Below are 20117 nucleotides of genomic sequence, written 5' to 3' on the forward strand. Positions count from 1 at the left end.
CACTGAAAGATCCGGTTAAAAGATATGCATATAGCTAGTCTTTGAATAGCATAAAAAGAGTTACACGTGTAAACACGTTTACTTGAACTTTGTTGAACTTGTTTTTCATGACTACAATCAATCAAGGAACTTTAATATACGTGCTTACGTTAGGAGATAATTACTGCAATTTGTTCGCATGGCTATAAAACACATTGTCAGTAGAAATCCACAAAAACATTCGTCAATATTCTCGCGCATCCTATCAAACGATAGATCCTATCGAACGATATTGATTTAAAATTGAAATTTTGCCAGGGTAGAAGTTTCTGCCATTTTGTATCCCTGACTCCGCGATAATCATTCATCTTCGTAAGTCCCACGCTCTTGTCTCTCTTTCTTTCTTTAGTTAACTATTTAGTTAATTTTAACTTTAGTTTATATAAAGGAAGTTTATACATTATTCTAGAGTATTACAGTTAAATTACATAATTCTTTCTTATCGTGTAGAAAGGTGTACGTTAAAAAAATTACAAATATACAAATAATGAGGAAAGCGACACGCGTATGTTACCTTTTATTACGATGTTTTAGTACAAGCAGAAATTGCTCAATAATTTACACGATGCTTTCCTGAAACATGATATTGATATGTGAAACTTCGTATTATTACGCAAAAAATCAAACTTATTAAGCGTGTAACATAATATGAATCATATAGATATATGAGAAACTTTCGATATATTTCCGTGATACGTAATGATAATAATCGCAGTATACAAGAAAATTAATGGAATATATTATACTTTTTACATAGCGGCGTTGAATTTATCGAAGGCGTTGCTGTAACGGGAATTTCAATGAGGAAGAAGATGAGAGCCTTTCCTGAGTGACTCATTTGTAAATCAAACGAAAAATCGATATTTATTCAATAAATCAAACTACGTCAAACGACTGATTTCGCGATATATTCAAAAAAGAAAAACAATGAGAAAAAAAGGAAAATGCAATCCTTAAATTTAAAATAAAATATAAAAATAAAATATAAATTTTTAAAATAAAATATAAATTGCTTTCCATATAATTCTAAATTATTATATTTTAATATTTCTCGAAATATATTTTTATCAATCTAAATATATATATATATATATATATATATATATATATATATAATCATTACGTGTTATTTTTTTTACATGGCAATTGAAAAAGTTGTAATATTTAACTGAATACATAGTTTCCTCTTTACACATCAAACTAAACTATTAATTTCTATCGTAAAATCTCTTTCGCACATGCTGCATTTATAAATTGTGCAGGCCAAATTAAAACATTGCCCGCTATATTAAGTGCAGTGTAATATAGCATATGCACAAAGCGTATTTTAAGTGAATCGAAACGCGGTAATCAAAAAGAATATAAAGACTGTGAATATATGTATAGTCTTTGATCTTTTGCGCTTGAGGGCGATATTTCGGCGTGCCATGATTCGCTATAATATAACGAGCGAATGAAAAGCCGGAAATATTGCCCGTCTATGTAAAGTGGATGTAGCTGCACGATAGACGAACGCAATTTGTTGTTCTCGCTGAATAACAAGCCTCCCATTCGTATTCCACAAGCAATCCTTTATCTCCCTTGCTTTCTCATGAAAATTACGTGGCCAAAAATACTATATTTACATATATGCATAAACCGCTTATATACGTATGCTCGCTGAAAGAAGATGTTGTGCTAAAAAATTCGATTTACGTCATTTTCGAAAAAATGATTCTTAATTAAATTACAGTTAAAGTGAGATACGATTAATTTCATATCAATTTGTATATCACAAAGTAACTTTCGAAAAGTCAGAGAGTCTACTAATCACTATTTCGTTCTTTTATATGTGTGATAAAGCTTGCATAACTAATGATCCATCTATGTAATCTCAGGAGGAACGTGTGTCGCATAAAAACAGGTAAATTTAATTTCAATGGTCGAACGAAGTCGTTTGTCCCACAGTTTTTTTCCCTTTTCTCTCCCATTGCTGACCTCTCTTTAATTTGTGTTCTCCCTACGATGACCCGATTGCTTTCGGCATCGACCGAAAAATAGGTCATTCGACACAGGAAGGACAAAGCTGTTCTAGCTTGTGTTAGAAAGATGGGGAACACGAAATGCCGCAGACAATTCCGTCGGGTTACGAATTTTAAATCCTATTCCGTTCTGTTAGGTGCGCGCGGATGACATATCGCGTCGTGTGTCCGAGACACGAGGGTGATAAAGCCTGACAGATTTTTCTGACGCCACTTCCATGATGGCACTATTGAATGAATCGGACATCTTGATCGTACTGAATAACTTCTGTGTGCAAAATAATTTTCGCTGCTTCGTCGACGTATACCTAAATGTGATAATTTGAAAATATACCAATTAATAAAAATATATATAAATAGGACTATTATTCCGTTATTTGGAAAAAATCGCAAATTATATTAAAGTCGAAATGTTGTATTTCTTTCAAAAATAAAAATAAAAAATATATCAGGAATATTTTTCATTTTCATTTTCATTTTTTAGAAGAATTAGACATGTGTGCAGAGCAATGCTAATAAATCAGTTTTTATAAAAAACGCTAAATATTAAACTAGCCATTATTTTCAGTTTTGCTTTTATATATATATATATATATATTGAAAAATTTATTTTCTATTTTATCTTGATCTGTTATAATAATAAATCATTTAGTATATAATTCTATAACAGATTTATTATTTTTAACGAATTTTTAATAAATAACCTTAAAGAATGAAAAAGGCTAACTTATGCTTCCAAAACTTATGCTACTATTTTATAACTCTTTTATAACTCTTAATATATCATTCTCATTCATTTCCGCTTTTCTTTCCCTTTCCAAATATTACTTAGCTGATGCACAGGATTTATGTTTATTTCGGAGATAGATGCTGAGATAGCATAAATGAGGAACCAGAGTAGTGAAAGAGGAATGATAAGAAATTATGAACGAGTTGCAATGACTGTTCGTGGGCTACAGTAGGTGACAATTTATCGCGTCATAACTAACTGAGTTGCTAAAGGAATAAATGCCATTCCAGAATTCTCTCGGCGAGCAGAGTTTCTCGCTTGAAATGATCGCAGACGCAAAGCCGACGTCCACCACGCTCTTTTCATGTAACTAGATTCTTCATGATTTCACACAGACAGAAAAATAAAAAAGTTATGAGAAATTCCACACTAACTCTTGCGGTTTGTGTCGCTTTTTTCCTCTTTTTCTGTTTCTCTTTTTCTCGGAAAATTTAATTTTGTTTATCTCGATTAAACGATTTTTACATTCGTTTCCCACGAATCAGTTAATGCCAAACCATTGCAATGTCATGATTTATAACAAAAAATATAGCTATTTCGTATAATCGTAAAAAAGAAAATTAATAGAATAGAAGAAAATTATAATGAGAAGTAATAAGTTCGAAATATAAAAATAATGTATCTACGTTATTACTCTGAATATGGAATAATTTGAGATTATAAATTTTAATTTTTGTATATATATGCATACTTAATCAACTATAATACAAAAACAATATTATTTCAGTTATGCAAGTTTGAATAAATTTATTACATAGCTAATCTCTCCATTCTAAGCATAACATTTCTCTCCACTGTGCACGATAGATAATTCGTATCGAGAATATAATATTTCAAAGAGATATTCCTCGATGAGCTTGTCTAACTTGGAAAGACATTGAGAGATATTCCTTTGAAAAGATATTATTATTCATCAGTTTATGCATTTCCGACAGAAGCTACAAAATCCCAACACTTAACATACTTATACGAGAACGATTTCCTTTTCCGATGCAAAGCTTTTGCCAATCGAAATAATCTTGTTCTCTCTGAAAAAGCGTACTTCCGAACTTCTTTGACCGATATTACGTCTCACTACTCGATGTAAATTCAAAGAAAGAATTTGTTCAAAAATTTTTCTCAAGAAAGAAAAAATAAGAACGCGATAAATTAATTTAAAGACTCGCAGATAATAATTTTTTTATTCGCTGAAACACGCTATGATAAATAATAAGCACAATTTCCGTATATAATCCGTTGGGATTACAATAGTACAGCGCTTCCTTCTATATCAGTCCTTTCTTTCCGCTCCTAATTATGCGGATTCACTTACACGAACGCTGAAATAATAGCGTCCGTCAGCCATGACTTGTAACGGATGTTCCTCGTATGTACGCATGCATGTAGGCACTCGTTTGGCGGGAAGCCAAAATCATAAAACGTCCTTTGTCTGCTCACCGAGAGATATTTAGAAGGCTTAAATGCAACGGGATGGCGCTCCGTCTGACCCGAGACAATCTTTCACTACTGTGCTCTGCACAATTTTAATATCTAACTTCCAATTGTGTCACAGATCTGTGCAATTATTATGTGCTTAATGGCAGAGATAAATCCCTGTTTTTTAAAGGAATTAAAGAACAATTAAATATTCTAGAAATTGAAAAAATTTCCTTTAATCGTCTGACATGCTTCTGACATCAACAGCTTTAAACCGTTATGTGTGTATTAATTTTTAGATAATTTATGTTGATTTTGATTGTTAATTTTATGTTTATAATACATTTTATATTTATACATATATTTTTTATATATTATTATTTTATATTGCATATATTTGTTATGAAAATATTAATTAGTATGCTTTTAAGCAAAGTATTTTATTATTATAAATATGATTTAATAAAATTGAAAAATATTGAACAAAATTTTTCTTCTACTGAAGTTTTCAATAAAAATATTTTATACTTTTATTTTATATCATTATGTAATCCATGAACTTGATAATGAAATGAAAGCTTGTCAGACGACACAGCTGGGGCAGTTCGTATCTGCTGTTTATAATGTGCATAAATGAACATGGGTCATTAATGAGTATAATGAAAATGATTAACGGTGATCGAGAGAAAGTGTGCGAAAATTATCCTTATATATTGCGAGGCAATATATATATATATATATATATATATATATATAAGAGTACATTTAAAGCACTTAGAGATCTCTCTCTTTTACATTATAAGTTAATTTAAAAAAATTAAATGTTATCGCATTTCAATTTTATAAGAGAAAATCGATTAAAATTTTATGTGTGATAATAATGCTACAAATTTTTGAAGTATTTACATTATTAAAATGTAAACTTGTTAAATATATTATATAATTATAAAATTATTAAATATTTTTTTTTATTAAAAAATATGGATATTATATTAAAGTATGTATATAATTTATTAGAATTAATATAAATAGGATAATAATAGAAGTAATAAAAGACGAAATTTTCATCAGGTTATTCATAAAGACATTATGGGATTGCTCAATGAGCTCGAAAATCGAGAGAGCTGTCTGATATGACGATAATTCTATCATGACAGCGCATGATCTCGCAACAGTTCGTACGCAAGTCATCCTATCAAAGATGCCAATAGAGAATGACAAACGAGAACTGTAACAGTAAATCATTTGATAATTTATAACTGTTATACGTGCAATATTCAATTATTTAACTTGCTAATGATCATTATGGATAAAGTGCAATAATTGTTAATGATTAACAATCAATTTAATAATTTGCGCGATTATTTATCAATTATTAAAAATAAGATTTTTGACATATAATTATTTTAAATCAATAAACATTTAAAATAAGAGCTGACCAATATCCTTTTTGCTTCTCGTGAATTTCTCCAATTAAAATCGCGCATGATCCTTCAGAAATCGAAAAATCGATCATTATCTCGTTAACTCGTAAACGATATGTGTGAATTCAATTTAATCCGAATTCAATCAAACAAACGCGACGCGTATGATAAATGAGTGTATGTAAGTAATAATATTTCCCTGTCATTATTTGTCCTATTTTTCATATCTACAATATAAAAACAATATTTGACAATTTTTCGATAGACTTGTCTTGCAACATAAAGTTATTAAATTAAAACACGATAGAGCAACGTCGATGATGTTGTAGCTCATGGTAGAAACTTGCTTCTCTGAATTGTGGTTAACCCCATGAGCGGTTAAGCTAATGGCGAAATCGCGTTATGTCCAAAAGGGGACATCGAGAAGTAACGGGAACATCAATTTTGGGAGTATGCGCGCCAGTCAGATCACTGCGGGAAGAATGTGTGCGTCCATCATCGTCTAATGTATTGTGGACCGTATCTACTTGCGACGCATTTAGCTTTTAAGAAACGACCAGAGTTTGCACTCCTGATAATTCGTGAAATTTATTGCGATATTTTGCACGATTTTTTACATATCGCATATAAGTTAATACAAACTAAATAGCTATTGCTTTTATTCGTTAAATAAATAACACAGGAAAATAAAAAAACGAACGAATAAAAACAAACCTACATAACTCTCTATGATCCTGTAGACATATATATATATATATATATTTTTTCTAAAATAAATTCTTAAAAAATTACACATGCAAAATTTTAAAATATAACTGTAATTTATTTTTAATTGTAAAAGAAAGCATTAAATGATTAAATAATTAAATTATCCGAAATAATATAAAAATATAAAAATTTTCTGAAATCGAGACTATTTGATTATGCGGTGTATTAATTATGGTTTTAAATTTAATTTGAAAATCAATGAAATTAACTAAACTAAAATAAAAGACCGAGACACGAGAGACAACAACGATCAATTTCGACACAGGAATTTGGAAACGCAATCTCGATACAGATATTCTTTGTGCTGGAATAAGATCGATTGAAAAAAGTGCATTAGCCGCGTTGAAAATAATAGATCGCAGGCGAATGGAGAATCGAACATGACCGGCTAAGTTTTGATCTAGAAATCCGATAGCTGAATGTCTCTCTTTCTCTGAACCATCGAATCAGTTTCCCGTTACAATCCTGTTGATGGACCGGAGGAAAAAATTTAGGGGGATAATGCGCGGACTAATGTTCGCAGATGGCAAGGATTCCTCGCGCGCATCATGGGAAACGTATAGTATTGAAAAAAGTAGATTTTAGTCTGAGTGCTTTTCCAGTGCATTCCCATCTCGTATTATGTGACAAGAAAAACCATAATATTGTATTTTTATGTAATAAGTTTATCAAAGCGTAAATTTATACATATTCAAAGAAGATCATTACGCGTTATAATCGTTTGCTTTTCCTTCATTTATCTTACATCAAGCTTTTTCCTAAAGGCAAGGAGTTGCTATGTTACATTAATAACATTTTTTATGCCGACAGCTAAAGCTCGAGATAAGATATGGCAAAGTTTAACTTTCAAATTTTTACAATATAGCGAAAGTACTATTTCACTATTCGTGAGATTTACGAGCGATCTTATTGGCGTATTCTTCAAACATTTTTACTTTCTTTCTATAAAGAATCCACAACAAACTAAATAATTAACTTCAATAAGTTTTGACTGTTAAACTTTGCAAAAAAAAAACAAATTTTCTTGACGGAAATCTGCTCTTATTCCGTACAATTAAGACTTTAATCAGCACACACGACGTTACAGTTAGTGTTCCTGACATTCGCCGAGATCAATTGTATCCGCGCATCGTGGATGCGCAACATCCCTATGGGAGAGCACAACAGTTTCGGCGTTTCTGTAATGCCGGTCCAGTGTTATCCTTACGAGCATAGTCGTATGCAAAATAGCAATTCACACAGTACTACGTAAACAATTACCAGATATCGATTAGAGCGTAATCCTTTAGCTTGTTTGTCCGAGTGTTCACACCTGATCTTGCACCCAGAGCAAATTAGAAGTCAGCCTCGGGTTACAAGGCCGCGGTTTTAAACGCAAACAAGCAAGTCCGTCCGGAAGCTGGCCAAATGGTTCAGAGTTATGTCGTAAATTCAATATTCTAGAATTCTATTAAAATTCAATGCGTATCTATTCTTGTAAAGCAATTATAAATATTTTCATTAAATTCATATTTCTTTATTATTCTGATATTTACACAATGCTATTATTTACGTATTGAAGATAATATTTAAAATAGTAATTAATTGTTTCAGATAAAACACGATTATAAAAAAAATTAAAAATTTTTATCTATAAATTATTTCTACTTAATTGATATAAATATGAATTTCTAAATAATTATCTGAATATTCTTTTAATATTCCATTAGTTTTGGTTTAATTATTTATATAACTATTTATATTAATCATTACTAATTGTATTTGTCAATTTATTCTGAGTCAAATTACAAGATAATTAAAACATTTTTCTTCAATTTTGCTTACTATTTGTAATTTTTTAATTATTCTTTTATTATTTTATCGCAAAAATTGTTATAAATTTATTAGAAAAGGTGCGCAATTTCTCTCGTATAAATTAAAAAATATAATTCTAGATTTTATTCTCTCGATTTCATAATTTTAACAGATATTTTCATTTATTTACGATAAAGAGACTCTAAAATTTCATTATATTTTGATATAATTCTTGCAAAATTTGACCAAAGTTTTTTACAAAAATTACGCCTTGTTGTCTTACGCGTTTCGTTCTCCTTGATTTTCATGACATCGCCTCCGATATGTGTTGACATTTCTGACAGAATATCAGAAATATATATAATGGAGGATACGAGACAAATGATGCGTGAATAACGAGGATGATATCGTTGTTGAACGAACCATTGTCAGTTATTGAAGCGCGAAAATTCGACGATCGTACACGAACACATCTTCCAATAGCATAACAAAAATAATAATGTTAGTAATAGTTAATTTTCTTCGAGTCTTGAAACTATGAATAATAATTTTGAAAAAAAAATACAAAAAAAATAAAACGAGGCGCAACCATCGAAATAAAACGCGATAATTATCGTCGAATGAATGCCATTCTGTAGAATTTCCTCGAATTCTAACGAGATTCAAACGGAGAGGAAGAGAGATTTTAATAAACGTGCGAATATATATGACGGCACAATGAGAGATTCTCGCTATAATATATTTCTCGCTAAAATATTTCTCGCCAATATTTTTTCGCCGAATCTTGAGAGTAATTCAAACGCCCTAAATAGTTCCATAAATATTTTCGTAAAATGCAGCGGCTATTTCTACCATCTATCCATGCGAACGATCGTTCATCGTGATCAACGACGTGTACGAAATACATGACTATGTGCGTTCAAAGTTCCTTGGGTAGGGTGAATAAGAATATTGAACTTTTGATGTGTTAGCAAAGTGAAATCTTTCATGTCGAAACAAAACTATTGAAGATTTTTGATATTACGATACTTCTCTTGCATTTCGTTGCGCAGTGAAACGTAAAATTTATGGAGATTGATCACGTACCGGTTAATACCGTGAATAATTTCGGAATATGTATGCCGCGTTACTTTAATTCTTATATTGTCGGTTATTCGCAATATATAAAACTGGCTGGTGATATTTCTCTAAATATATTATGTTAATTACATTTATGTAACAATATTCTTTATATTGTCTCTCTGTATTTTCTATATATTATTACAGTTATATATATATATATATATATATATATATATATAGAGAGAGAGAGAGAGAGAGAGAAAGAGAGAGAGAGAGAGTCTTAAAAATGTGTTATTTCATTAAAATTTATTTTTTCATTAAACTTTTTATTTTCTCATATCACTATCATTGTTAGAAAATGTATATAAATTTTTATTTGCTCTTAATTTTGAGATAACGAAAATTTGTAAGTTTGCACATAATAAAATTTTTAAAAATAAATTTGAAGCAATGGAAAACAATTTCAAGAATTTAAAAATTGGTCGTAAGAAACGAGGACAATAAACAACAGTGAAATTAAGCATTGTTTTTCTATTTGCACTCACCGATCTCCGGTATGTTCCTGTCATGATCGCCCTCGGCTGAAAACTGAAACAGAAATATTTTATAATCAGATGCTGACATTATCATATATCTTAGTAAGGTAGAATAGAATAGAACTAGATAAAATAGGATATATGATGCAGAAAATTTTACCTTAGACTAAAAACTTATTTCATAACATTGCACATACATATATTATAATTTGTAATCATATTTTTTTTTACGTTTTTTTCGTTTTATATGTAGCACGGTCTCTCTTCCATCATATAAAATCATCATTACTTATAACGCCCTTCGGTAGCCGCAACCAATCTTATTATCGATCTATAAACTCCCAAGATTGCCTATAAAAAGTTCTTGTTTCCGTCAAATGAGGTTTGCTCAGAATAAAGGTGAATAGCGAGATAGCGCGTGCGCTCGAAAAGAATGCTTTCAGTTTTGCAATGACAAACGAAATTTCAACTTTTGGCAATGATGCGAGATCGTTGGTAAAATATTACATACCACTATTTTCCCTGAGATCTAACAAATACTGTTACTTTTCTTTTTCTGTCCGACAGACACGGCAATAAATCAACATCCATACGTTATATTATCCTGCGCGCGCTTTGTAACTTTCACGAAAAACTTTTGCTTTACAAAATATATAGCGCATTCAAAATTCTTTGCTTATCAACTTAAAAAAAGAACTAAGGAAAATTGAGATTTAAGTAATTTAAATCTGTTATTTAACTTTCATATAATATATTGATTTTTAAAAATTATCGAAGTCATTTTAAAATAGTCTAATTATTTCGTGATAAAATGCGATGTGTGATTAAGCACATATAATTTTAATTATTTAATAAACTTTTTATTATTTCTATATATAGAAATCTAAATTGAATTGATCAAGAAATTCAAACATATATTACAAAAAATGTATGTATTATAAAAGCTTAATTTTTGTAAAATAGAAAGAATTTTTTAAATTTTATGTATTTTTGTGACAAAATCGTATATTAAATCGTATAATTAATTTTTATTGTTTAATAAATCTCTTAGAAGAAAAATAGATATAATTCTGAATATCAGAATAAACTTAAGGCAGTCCTCGTTATTATTGTTATTAAAATATTATTTCATCAGAGTAAAAAATTATTTCAATATATCAATATATTGTGTTATATACTATACACTGCACTCATGCAATAATTGAAAAATCTATATGCTATTCAATTTGTTAAAATAAATAGAAAAAATACAGGAATGAGCGTGTCGATTATTAAACAAGATATCCAATGTCACAGCTGGCGATCTCAATAATTAAATTATGCGACATCGTGAAATATGACATCGACAAATGTCTTGAGTTATACATTCGTAAAAAAGAAATGAGACCTATAGGAGAGAAAAAACTGCCTTTGCGACTCTTCTTCAACTTACGCGGATTGTCGTACAGCTGCGATCTTCGCGAAATATAAACCGGATTTATTCGGAAAATCGTGACTTTCTCGGAAGATAGAAATACGGCAAAAGAAGATATCCCATGATCTCATCTCTCTTTTACCGCGAGAGAAATTTTCAGCTAACCCTCTTTCGCGTTTGCGAAAGGGAAATGGCGAGAGGTACCTCTTGAGAGAGCAGCCTCTTCCTTGCGGGCTAGACCTTCCGGGCTTGGGAAATCGATAATCTGCCCTCCTTGCTTCCCTTAGCTTCCTGCAATTCTCCTCGATTTAGGGCCCGCGCCGTCTTCGCGCTCCAATGTTCAAGTGTGTCGATCGAGAACCCAATAACATCGCACGTCGGAGGCTGATTGAGGGTATGTTCGCCGATACCTCTCGCTATATCCATGTTATCACATCTTCCGGTTTAGCAGATCCTAATATCAGCGAATTAACACGTTCTAAATTATGTTACATTATTATTTTTTAATTTATTTTGTTATTATTTTTATTATTATTATTCTCTATCATTATATTTTATATTATTATATTATTTTATATTATTTTATATTATTATTATTAACTTTAAGAATTCTATTATATTCTTTTTTCAAATTTAAATTAAATTGTAATCAAATTCTTGTCTGCTGTTTTATATTTATAAAATGGTAGAAAAAGATGAACTTTTTCATGTTGTTAGAAAAAGATTTACACACATATATATACATATATACATATATAGTTTTTTATATATAGAGCATCACGAGTCTTGTCACAAGATGTGTTAATCCCTTGAAAATGGAACGTCAGAAGAAATTCGATGTCATTACGATGTATTTTCGCGTCAGTTCGAAATTCGCTGTCTCTGTCACGGATGCTTCGTACAGACCTCCGTTCTAATGGCGGCCCTTTTCTGTTCATAAGTGCCGCACTTCCGGGACACGTAAGCCGTGAAAATTGATGGAAGCTCGTTTCGCTGTCTGCTCGCGAAAACCGAGCTTCACGTGAAATTGATAAATTCACATGGAATTCGTGGAAACTCGTAATGTGGGACACAAACGACAACCTTGTTCCTGTTTGATAAACTTCTCGCTGTGAATTTATAAAGCCAACCTCCAAGACTTTTCGCTTGCATAACATTTCGTGATGTCATGTATACACTAGGAATGAACGAGTGTAAACAGGATGTTTCGTAAAGTTTGCATCTCGAACTTCAAGAATGTACATTGACAAATAATACATTAAAATCTGGCTTTTGAAATTGAATAATAAAATATTGCAAAATCAATTAAAATTAAAAATTAAAAATTCTTAGCGCCAAATTAAGTTTTATGAATTATGTAAGATATCTTAATTTTATGATATTATTTTTTAATTATTTAAATAAATTTTATTTTTTGATAAAATTTTAAAGATCAAATATTTACTTGCAAGGTCATGTGCTATTAGAAATTGGCTATAATAAATGACTTCCATCGATATTCTTGCTAAAAAAAATAACTTCCAGAAAGATAGAAAAAAGTCTGTGATTAAAAAATAGTGCAAAAGAAATAAAATATCTTGTAGATAATAAATTCTTATTTAGTAGTCAATGTTAAGTGCAATTTATGTATAATTTCGAACAAAGCAACAACACCATTCCTATATTTTTAAAATAAACTGTCGCAGTCCTTTCACAGATTGCGGAGAGGACTGTCCTTTTTTTGTGCCGTTATCAACCAACGACCATAAAACCAACAACCAACATAGGCCACGTGGATAGTTCGAGTCATACGATGTTTGCCAACTCGTTGAATTTATCTCAATTCCATTAGTCCTCTAAATTTAGATATGAAGATCAATGCTTTGCAAGATTGCTACTGTAACTCATGGACGCAATCCTTCTTTTTCGAACGTTAATGAAATCATGACGATCGACATTACTTTGATGTAATTTTATCCCGCTTAAAGGCTTGTTTACTCTACAATTTTTGGCACCATTAGTTTAACTTGCCAAAAATTCGCTTATATTTCCAAACAATTTATTTTCTTCGACAGTACGACAAAATATATTTTTTAATTCTTCTTCGATGATAAATTGATCCACAGAAAAATTTTGGAATTGCCAAAGAATAAGAAAAAAACATGAGAATTCTCTGAAATATTCTTTAATAATCTAAAGCTTTTAATTAATTTTTAATAATTTTTTTAATCTTAATTTTTAATCTTAAACAACTTTTAAATAATTTTTAATAAATATTCAAGTATATATAAAAATGAAAGATAAAAAATTATAGCTTTTTACATAAAATACGTATGCATAAATTCCAATAAATCTCACATCGCGATCAACTTAATTAAATATTCTCAATATTTCGCAAACGCAAATTCCTGAAAAAAAGATCAAACTGATTACGTCGTGTATTAAGGAAGCCTGAATTTAATATCTTCAACTAAGTACTTATCAAACTTGCAGTTGACTTCAAATTAAATATTCCGCGATGTTCCTGAGAGAGATGAACACGAAAGTGCACAGGAGCGCAAGAAATTTCAATATTGCATTGAAAATACAATCAAACATTAATGATACAAGTTGCTCATATAAAGAATACATAAAATAAAATATAAATATATCGCAGCGTCAAAAAATAGCAACAAAACATTATAAAATACAGAAATATATAAAAAAAAGATATTGTGCTTAAATTGCAAAATGTGCAACCGAAGGTCCCTCGTGCATTTATGATGCTACCCGGGATTTCCTGTCGACTTATCTTTTATATCCTATCGATGGCTGCGAGCGAAATTGTACTTTCGCAAGGTGACATTCTATAGACCCCCTTATCGTTCCTTATCCGTCAGCGTGGCATGAGGGAATGGCGTCGATAACGTGGACAAAGAACACGCGCGAACGAGAGATAAATGAGAGAGATGGGGTAGAATTCGATTTCCTTCGGTTTTGCACGTCGCCGGAAAGTATGCATGTAACGATGAACGCGTAATGAAGGAGAGACGTAGAGAGAAAAACACAAGCGCTATTTACTTCGTCATAATAGCGATTGAATGGAGCTTCGATTAAATCGCGCTTGGGGACGCGTCTCGCATTGATTAAAGCGACGACGGGCTGCCAGGAGGAATTTGTGCATCCGCAAAAATACCCCATCGAAAATTTACATGTGCACATAAATACGTTGATCGTAAATCCGAAAGTGGACCCGTGACACGTCGAAGCTTTCGCCGAACAGTCGATCGATTATTCGGCCCAATTTTACGAGCGGATACGTCGCATCGACATGTTAATCGATGTCACGAGTCCGGCTTTGCGTTACGATTGTTCGATCGCATCGTCCAGCGATATTTGCGAACGACGACCTATGAATTTAGGACAATTCGGTAATTGCTTGGAATGGTTGCACGTTATTGTAACCGGAAATTGAAATCGTTACAAATTAATGAACTCAAATTTGGATATACAATAGACCTACGAAATTGAGTCATATATTCATTTCAGAAAAGGGAAGCATCATATAAATTAACTTAGGATGTTTTTTTGTATAAAAACGTCTTCTGCTGGATTCATTTCTTTCTTCTCCTAAATGGGATTCGACACATATATAGTCTAGCATAAATACAATCCTGTATCTAACCGTTTATATGATATATATCGTTTCTTATACATATAATTTTTCTTATATACTTGTGTGTGACGGAAAAACTTCTGTGAGAATAAATGATAGTGTACGTTAAGAACGAAAGGAAATCCCTTGCCGTTCATCGTTCTTCCCGGATATTTTATTTTTTTACGTCGCATCGTTTGTTATCAAACTGTCGAGCCCAGTGAGAAGTATCGATAGCGACTCAAGACTATAAAAAATTGATGTCGACCGTAGATAATTAACATATTGACGCAAATTTTTTAAAAAAATCAATATGTTAATTATCTCAATAGTGTGTGTCAATATGTTAATTATCTACGGTCTAAAGTCCGGGTGATATATATGTGCGTCTTTAGATTTTTCGCATTCTTATCTTAAAATAAAAGGATAAAACATTATAAATGATTCGATTTTTTTTCAGATATGTCATTACACGTGTTTACGAGTTACAATATAATTGAATACGTTTGCAACTTCTTGTTTTATTTCATCATTGTGGATACTGCATATATGAGATAAGATGAGTTCGATGTTTTTGCTTCATAAAGGTAGGCAAAAACAACAGATAACATTGTCCTTTGAACGTTCCGAAATGTTAAGAGTTATTCATTTATCCGTTCTGCATTCAAATAACACGTTCGAGTTTCGTTTCGGAATATCATCAATTCAGTAAAGATCGGAGGCGATCGCAATTTTTCAAGAAGGTATTGCACTTAAGAATTTATTTTAAAATATATATCAAAAAAAATAATTGGCTCGTTGCATATGGAATAACACTTTTGTAGTATTAAGGAAATAAACTGTTTCTTATTATAATAATAAGAATAACGTAAAGAGTGCTATTGTTCATCGAAATCTGTTCGACTGTTTTTTGATTTATTTTTACTTTTGATATTAATTTCAAATAATGCATTTCAGAAATTTTGACTGACTTTTATTTTGATCATTATTTAATTTATCTCACCACATGATTTTGGTTATAATATCTCTGTTTATGTATATATGACGACTTCATTTATAATTTATAATGCATTCTAAGTCTAGCTAACGATCTTATTTATATTTTATTTATGTAAAGCGTTCTAATATCTATTTCCACTGAAAGTGACCTAAAGTGTGAGATCAAAGATCGTTTGGTTTATTTTTTTATGTATTTTTGCATTATAGAATTTAATAAACGTATGCTATTTCAATTATTGTTTTGGCTCGAATTTTGGCCATTCTATTATTTTAAAATTTATATAAAAAATAAATGATTTTTATCATTAAGCCTATGCGATCTTTATTTTAATTAATAAATAAATATTTGACATATTAAATACATGATACAATCGGTATGATCAATATGCACTGTCATTTTCTGTTTCAATTTTCACTTGTAGAAAATTGCTTTAACATTTTTTATAAGCAGAATTTACATTTAAAATTTTTCAATGATAATTGATTAATTTTTCATGATGATTGATAAATGATCATAAAAATGTTATATAAATCTAAGTTATCGATTAAATCTCTTAGTAAGAAATCAACTGTTCTGCGGATATTATAATTTGATCTTTTTGTGTATTGATATATTGTGTCTCGCTGTTATTATACTGCACGTGACTTTCTTGAGTTTTCGCAACATTAACGTGTTTTTAATTTGTCGATCTTCGTGTCATTGCTCAGTGTTAAAACAGATGAGAAGCAGCACATATTAACTATTCTTATGTTTCCGCTATATTTTTATGGCATGGCGATAATCGCCATCCTTTATATTCTATTTGATTTAAATTATTTTTTAAACTGTTTTTTCCTTATCTATTGGGGAAGACTATTTGGTAGAAAGAAGAAGCTATTGGATACAGTTACATTTTACGGTAAGTTATTGGATTAGATGTATAAATATATAGATTAGATGTATAAATTTATCAACACAAATTATCAAACTTATTACTTCATAAAATAATTATGAAAAATAAGATTTAAATACATTAATTTATCAGATATATAAATTTTGCAAGTACAATTTGCAAAGAATTTGAAGAGTTGTACAAATTAAAGTAATATATTTATAACTGAAAGAGAGCGAGAGGGAGCGAGAGACAGAGAGAGAGAGAGAGAAAAAGAGAGAGAGAGAAAATGTATGTGTTTATTTCTCTTTCTTAATTCATTGCTGATTAATAATACCTAATAATAATTTAACTAATAATAATTTATTAGTAATTTATTAATAATTTATTAGTTCGTTGAACGACACATAAAGACATTATTTGGACAATAAGATAAGTACAGAAAATAAATTTAATTTTTATTTATGGAAAAAGATGTAAACAAAATAATTTGTATTCATTCATGTAACATTTTAATTTCATTAAAATATCGTTAAAATTATGTTTTTTATCAGGGATAATTTAAAAAAAATGTTACGAGAAATATTAAAATTATAATTATATTAAAATAGTTGAATATGAAAATATCTAACATTTAAAATAATCATTTACAAAATCAATGATCACGAATTATATAAGATTATAATTTATTGTAATTTATGCTTGCTAGTTCTATTTCAGATTATTTTTGCTAAAAAAATGAATGAATAATTATGTGTAATTATATGTGTAAAAAAAATGAATGAATAATTATGTGTAATTTTATGTACATTTACAGTTATATAAGTAAAATGTACATTTTACTTATATAATTCATTCATTTTGAAATTTATTTTTACAAAAAATTAAAAAGAAAATATAAGAGCCAATGTACGGTAGTTGGAACGCACAAAAGTAACACTTCTTTCTTTTTTCAATATCATTATTGAAAACATATTATAAGAATAAAAAGCGAACGTTTCGAATCAGCTTTTGATCCTTCTTCAACGCGATGTTAACAATATATATTACAAATAGTGACGCGTTACATTAAACGAATTTATTTTTATAATTTCTCGACGCGTAGGTGACGCTAAATTGCATCACGCGGAGATCTAGCAAGCACTTTGCTTCCAACAGTCAATTAAATATACTATAGTTATGCTATGCGACGTCACGACAGATCAGATTCCGCGCTTGCTTATAATTAATAATACAATATACCGCTGTGTGCCTCATGTTTATTTGTTTTTTACACGAGACTCGATGACGAACTCAGCGTCACTATTTGTAATATATATTGTTAACACCGCGCTGAAGAAGGATCAAAAGCTGATCCGAAACATTCGCTTTTTGTTATTATAATATGTTTTCAATAAACCAATATTGAAAAAAAAAGAAGTGTTACTTCTCTGCGCTCCAACTACCGCGCATTGGCTCTTATGCTATTTTCTTTTTAATTTTTTGATTATTTGAGCCAAGTCTCTAATTATTAAATTTATTTTTACAATTTTATTATTCGACTTATATAGTACTATAATTTTTTTATCTATTTATTTCTATTTATATCTATCTATTTATTTCTATTTATATCTATCTATTTATCAATTTATTTATATATTCTTTTATATGTTCTATTAAATTATTATTGTCACACTAAGGAACCGAACGTTTGTACTTTTAGAATTTAGTTTCTTTTTTAAAAAAATTATAGATTTACAAAACGCAATACCACCTGCACTTTTCTTGGTCTTAAATAAGCTTTTTTTATTATTATTATTATTTGATATTATTTTCAAATTTCCAAACAAAATTTTTTCAGATGTAGAATTTTATTTCATATTAACCATATCAAGATAAAAATAATATATACTTAACATAATAATACTTGACGGAATTTTCCTTTTTTTTAGGAATTTGTACTACTCAAGATATAGACATAGTTTTTATACATATGAATAATGCCAGATACTTACGTGAGGCGGATTTTGCGCGTTATTATTATTTTGATAGATCTGGACTTTATGCGACAATCACTAAAAAAAATGGCACTATTATTCAAACTGCAAGTATTGTACGATATCGTCGAGCAATTTCTATTTTTATGCCGTACAAGATCATCACAAAGGTAATATTTTTTGTAATTTAGTTTGTCTATTCATAGTTATATTGTTAAAAAAACGCAATCTAAAAAATTATATTTTTCTTCCTGAAATTTTCATTTATAAAAAATACTAGAAATCTCTGACAAGATTTAAGAAAATTTTAAAAAAATATGCAGATAATATAAATAAATATCTTTCGATTTTTTTCTTTATGAGAATTTTTTCTTAAATAAGATAATAAAATGATCTTTTAATTTTTTTACAAAAATTTTATTTTACGGAATTAACTCTGACTTTTTGAATTAATCGATTTAATTAGATTAGTTTCGTATTTTTTTTCTAAGAAATAATTATAAAATTTAATTTACATCCAATTTATAGCTTATTTATTGGGATGATAGGCACTTTTATATGGAGCAACAATTCATTGGTCTCAAAAATAATTTTATTTACGCCATCATATTAAATAGACAAACTATAATTGGATCGGAAACACCAATAGAAGATATAATTGCCAATATTGAACCGAAAACATGTAAACCGAAGCCCACTAAAGAATTCGAATTATGGATGGAAACTATAAAAGAATCATCTCAAAATTTAAGAAATCAAGGAAAAATGAAATAATAATTAAATCTTTAATGTACATTCATTCCACTATATTTGATCTAATTTTTATTAATTTTATTATATTTTCTTTCATTATTACATTTTCTTATGTTTATATAAGATATACAATCGTTAAAAAATATATTAGTATTTTGTTTTTATTAAATATTTTTATATTTTGAATTAAAACATCGAAAAATTATTTCAATTTCAAAACATGCGTCTAATAAAAGAATATTTCTTATTTTTAAAATGTTTCTCTCTTTTACATTATAAATATAAATATATGTATATGTATATATATATATATATATATATACATATACATATACATATATTTATATTTATAATGTAAAAGAGAGAAACATTTTAAAAATAAGAAATATTCTTTTATTAGACGCATGTTTTGAAATTGAAATAATTTTTCAATGTTTTAATTCAAGATATAAAAATATTTAATAAAAATAAAATATTAAATATATTTTTTAAAAATTGTATATCTTATACAAGCATGAGAAAATATAACGAAAAAATATATAAAAGAATATTTCTTTTATATATATATATATATATATATATATATATATATATATAAAAGAAATATTCTTTTATTTGACGCATGTTTTGAAATTGAAAT

The 20117-nt window shown here is 29.1% G+C and overlaps 2 protein-coding genes across 13 annotated transcripts in view; one reads left to right on the forward strand and one right to left on the reverse strand.

The window, feature by feature from the left end:
• LOC105257707 (transient receptor potential-gamma protein) overlaps positions 1-20117 on the reverse strand; it is a 94252-nt gene that overhangs the window by 45233 nt on the left and 28902 nt on the right. For 9 of the 12 annotated variants that reach the window (XM_011268504.3, XM_011268512.3, XM_011268501.3 and 6 more), the window contains one exon: positions 9860-9902. The gene's annotated coding sequence lies outside the window, so the exon portion shown is untranslated. Of the gene's footprint in view, positions 1-9859; positions 9903-11468; positions 11719-20117 lie in introns of all 12 variants that reach the window. The other 3 variants (XM_025409715.1, XM_025409714.1, XM_011268510.3) reach the window with 1 other exon arrangement.
• On the forward strand, positions 16590-19486 carry LOC105257713 (protein THEM6; the record flags this gene model as incomplete). The annotated part of the gene is made up of 3 exons (XM_011268521.3): positions 16590-16775; positions 18680-18894; positions 19253-19486. Coding segments are annotated over exons 1-3 (600 nt in total), but the record flags the coding sequence as incomplete, so codon positions are not given.

Source organism: Camponotus floridanus, unplaced genomic scaffold, assembly GCF_003227725.1.
Source record: "Camponotus floridanus strain SB8 unplaced genomic scaffold, Cflo_v7.5 scaffold28, whole genome shotgun sequence".
Lineage (NCBI taxonomy): Eukaryota > Metazoa > Arthropoda > Insecta > Hymenoptera > Formicidae > Camponotus > Camponotus floridanus.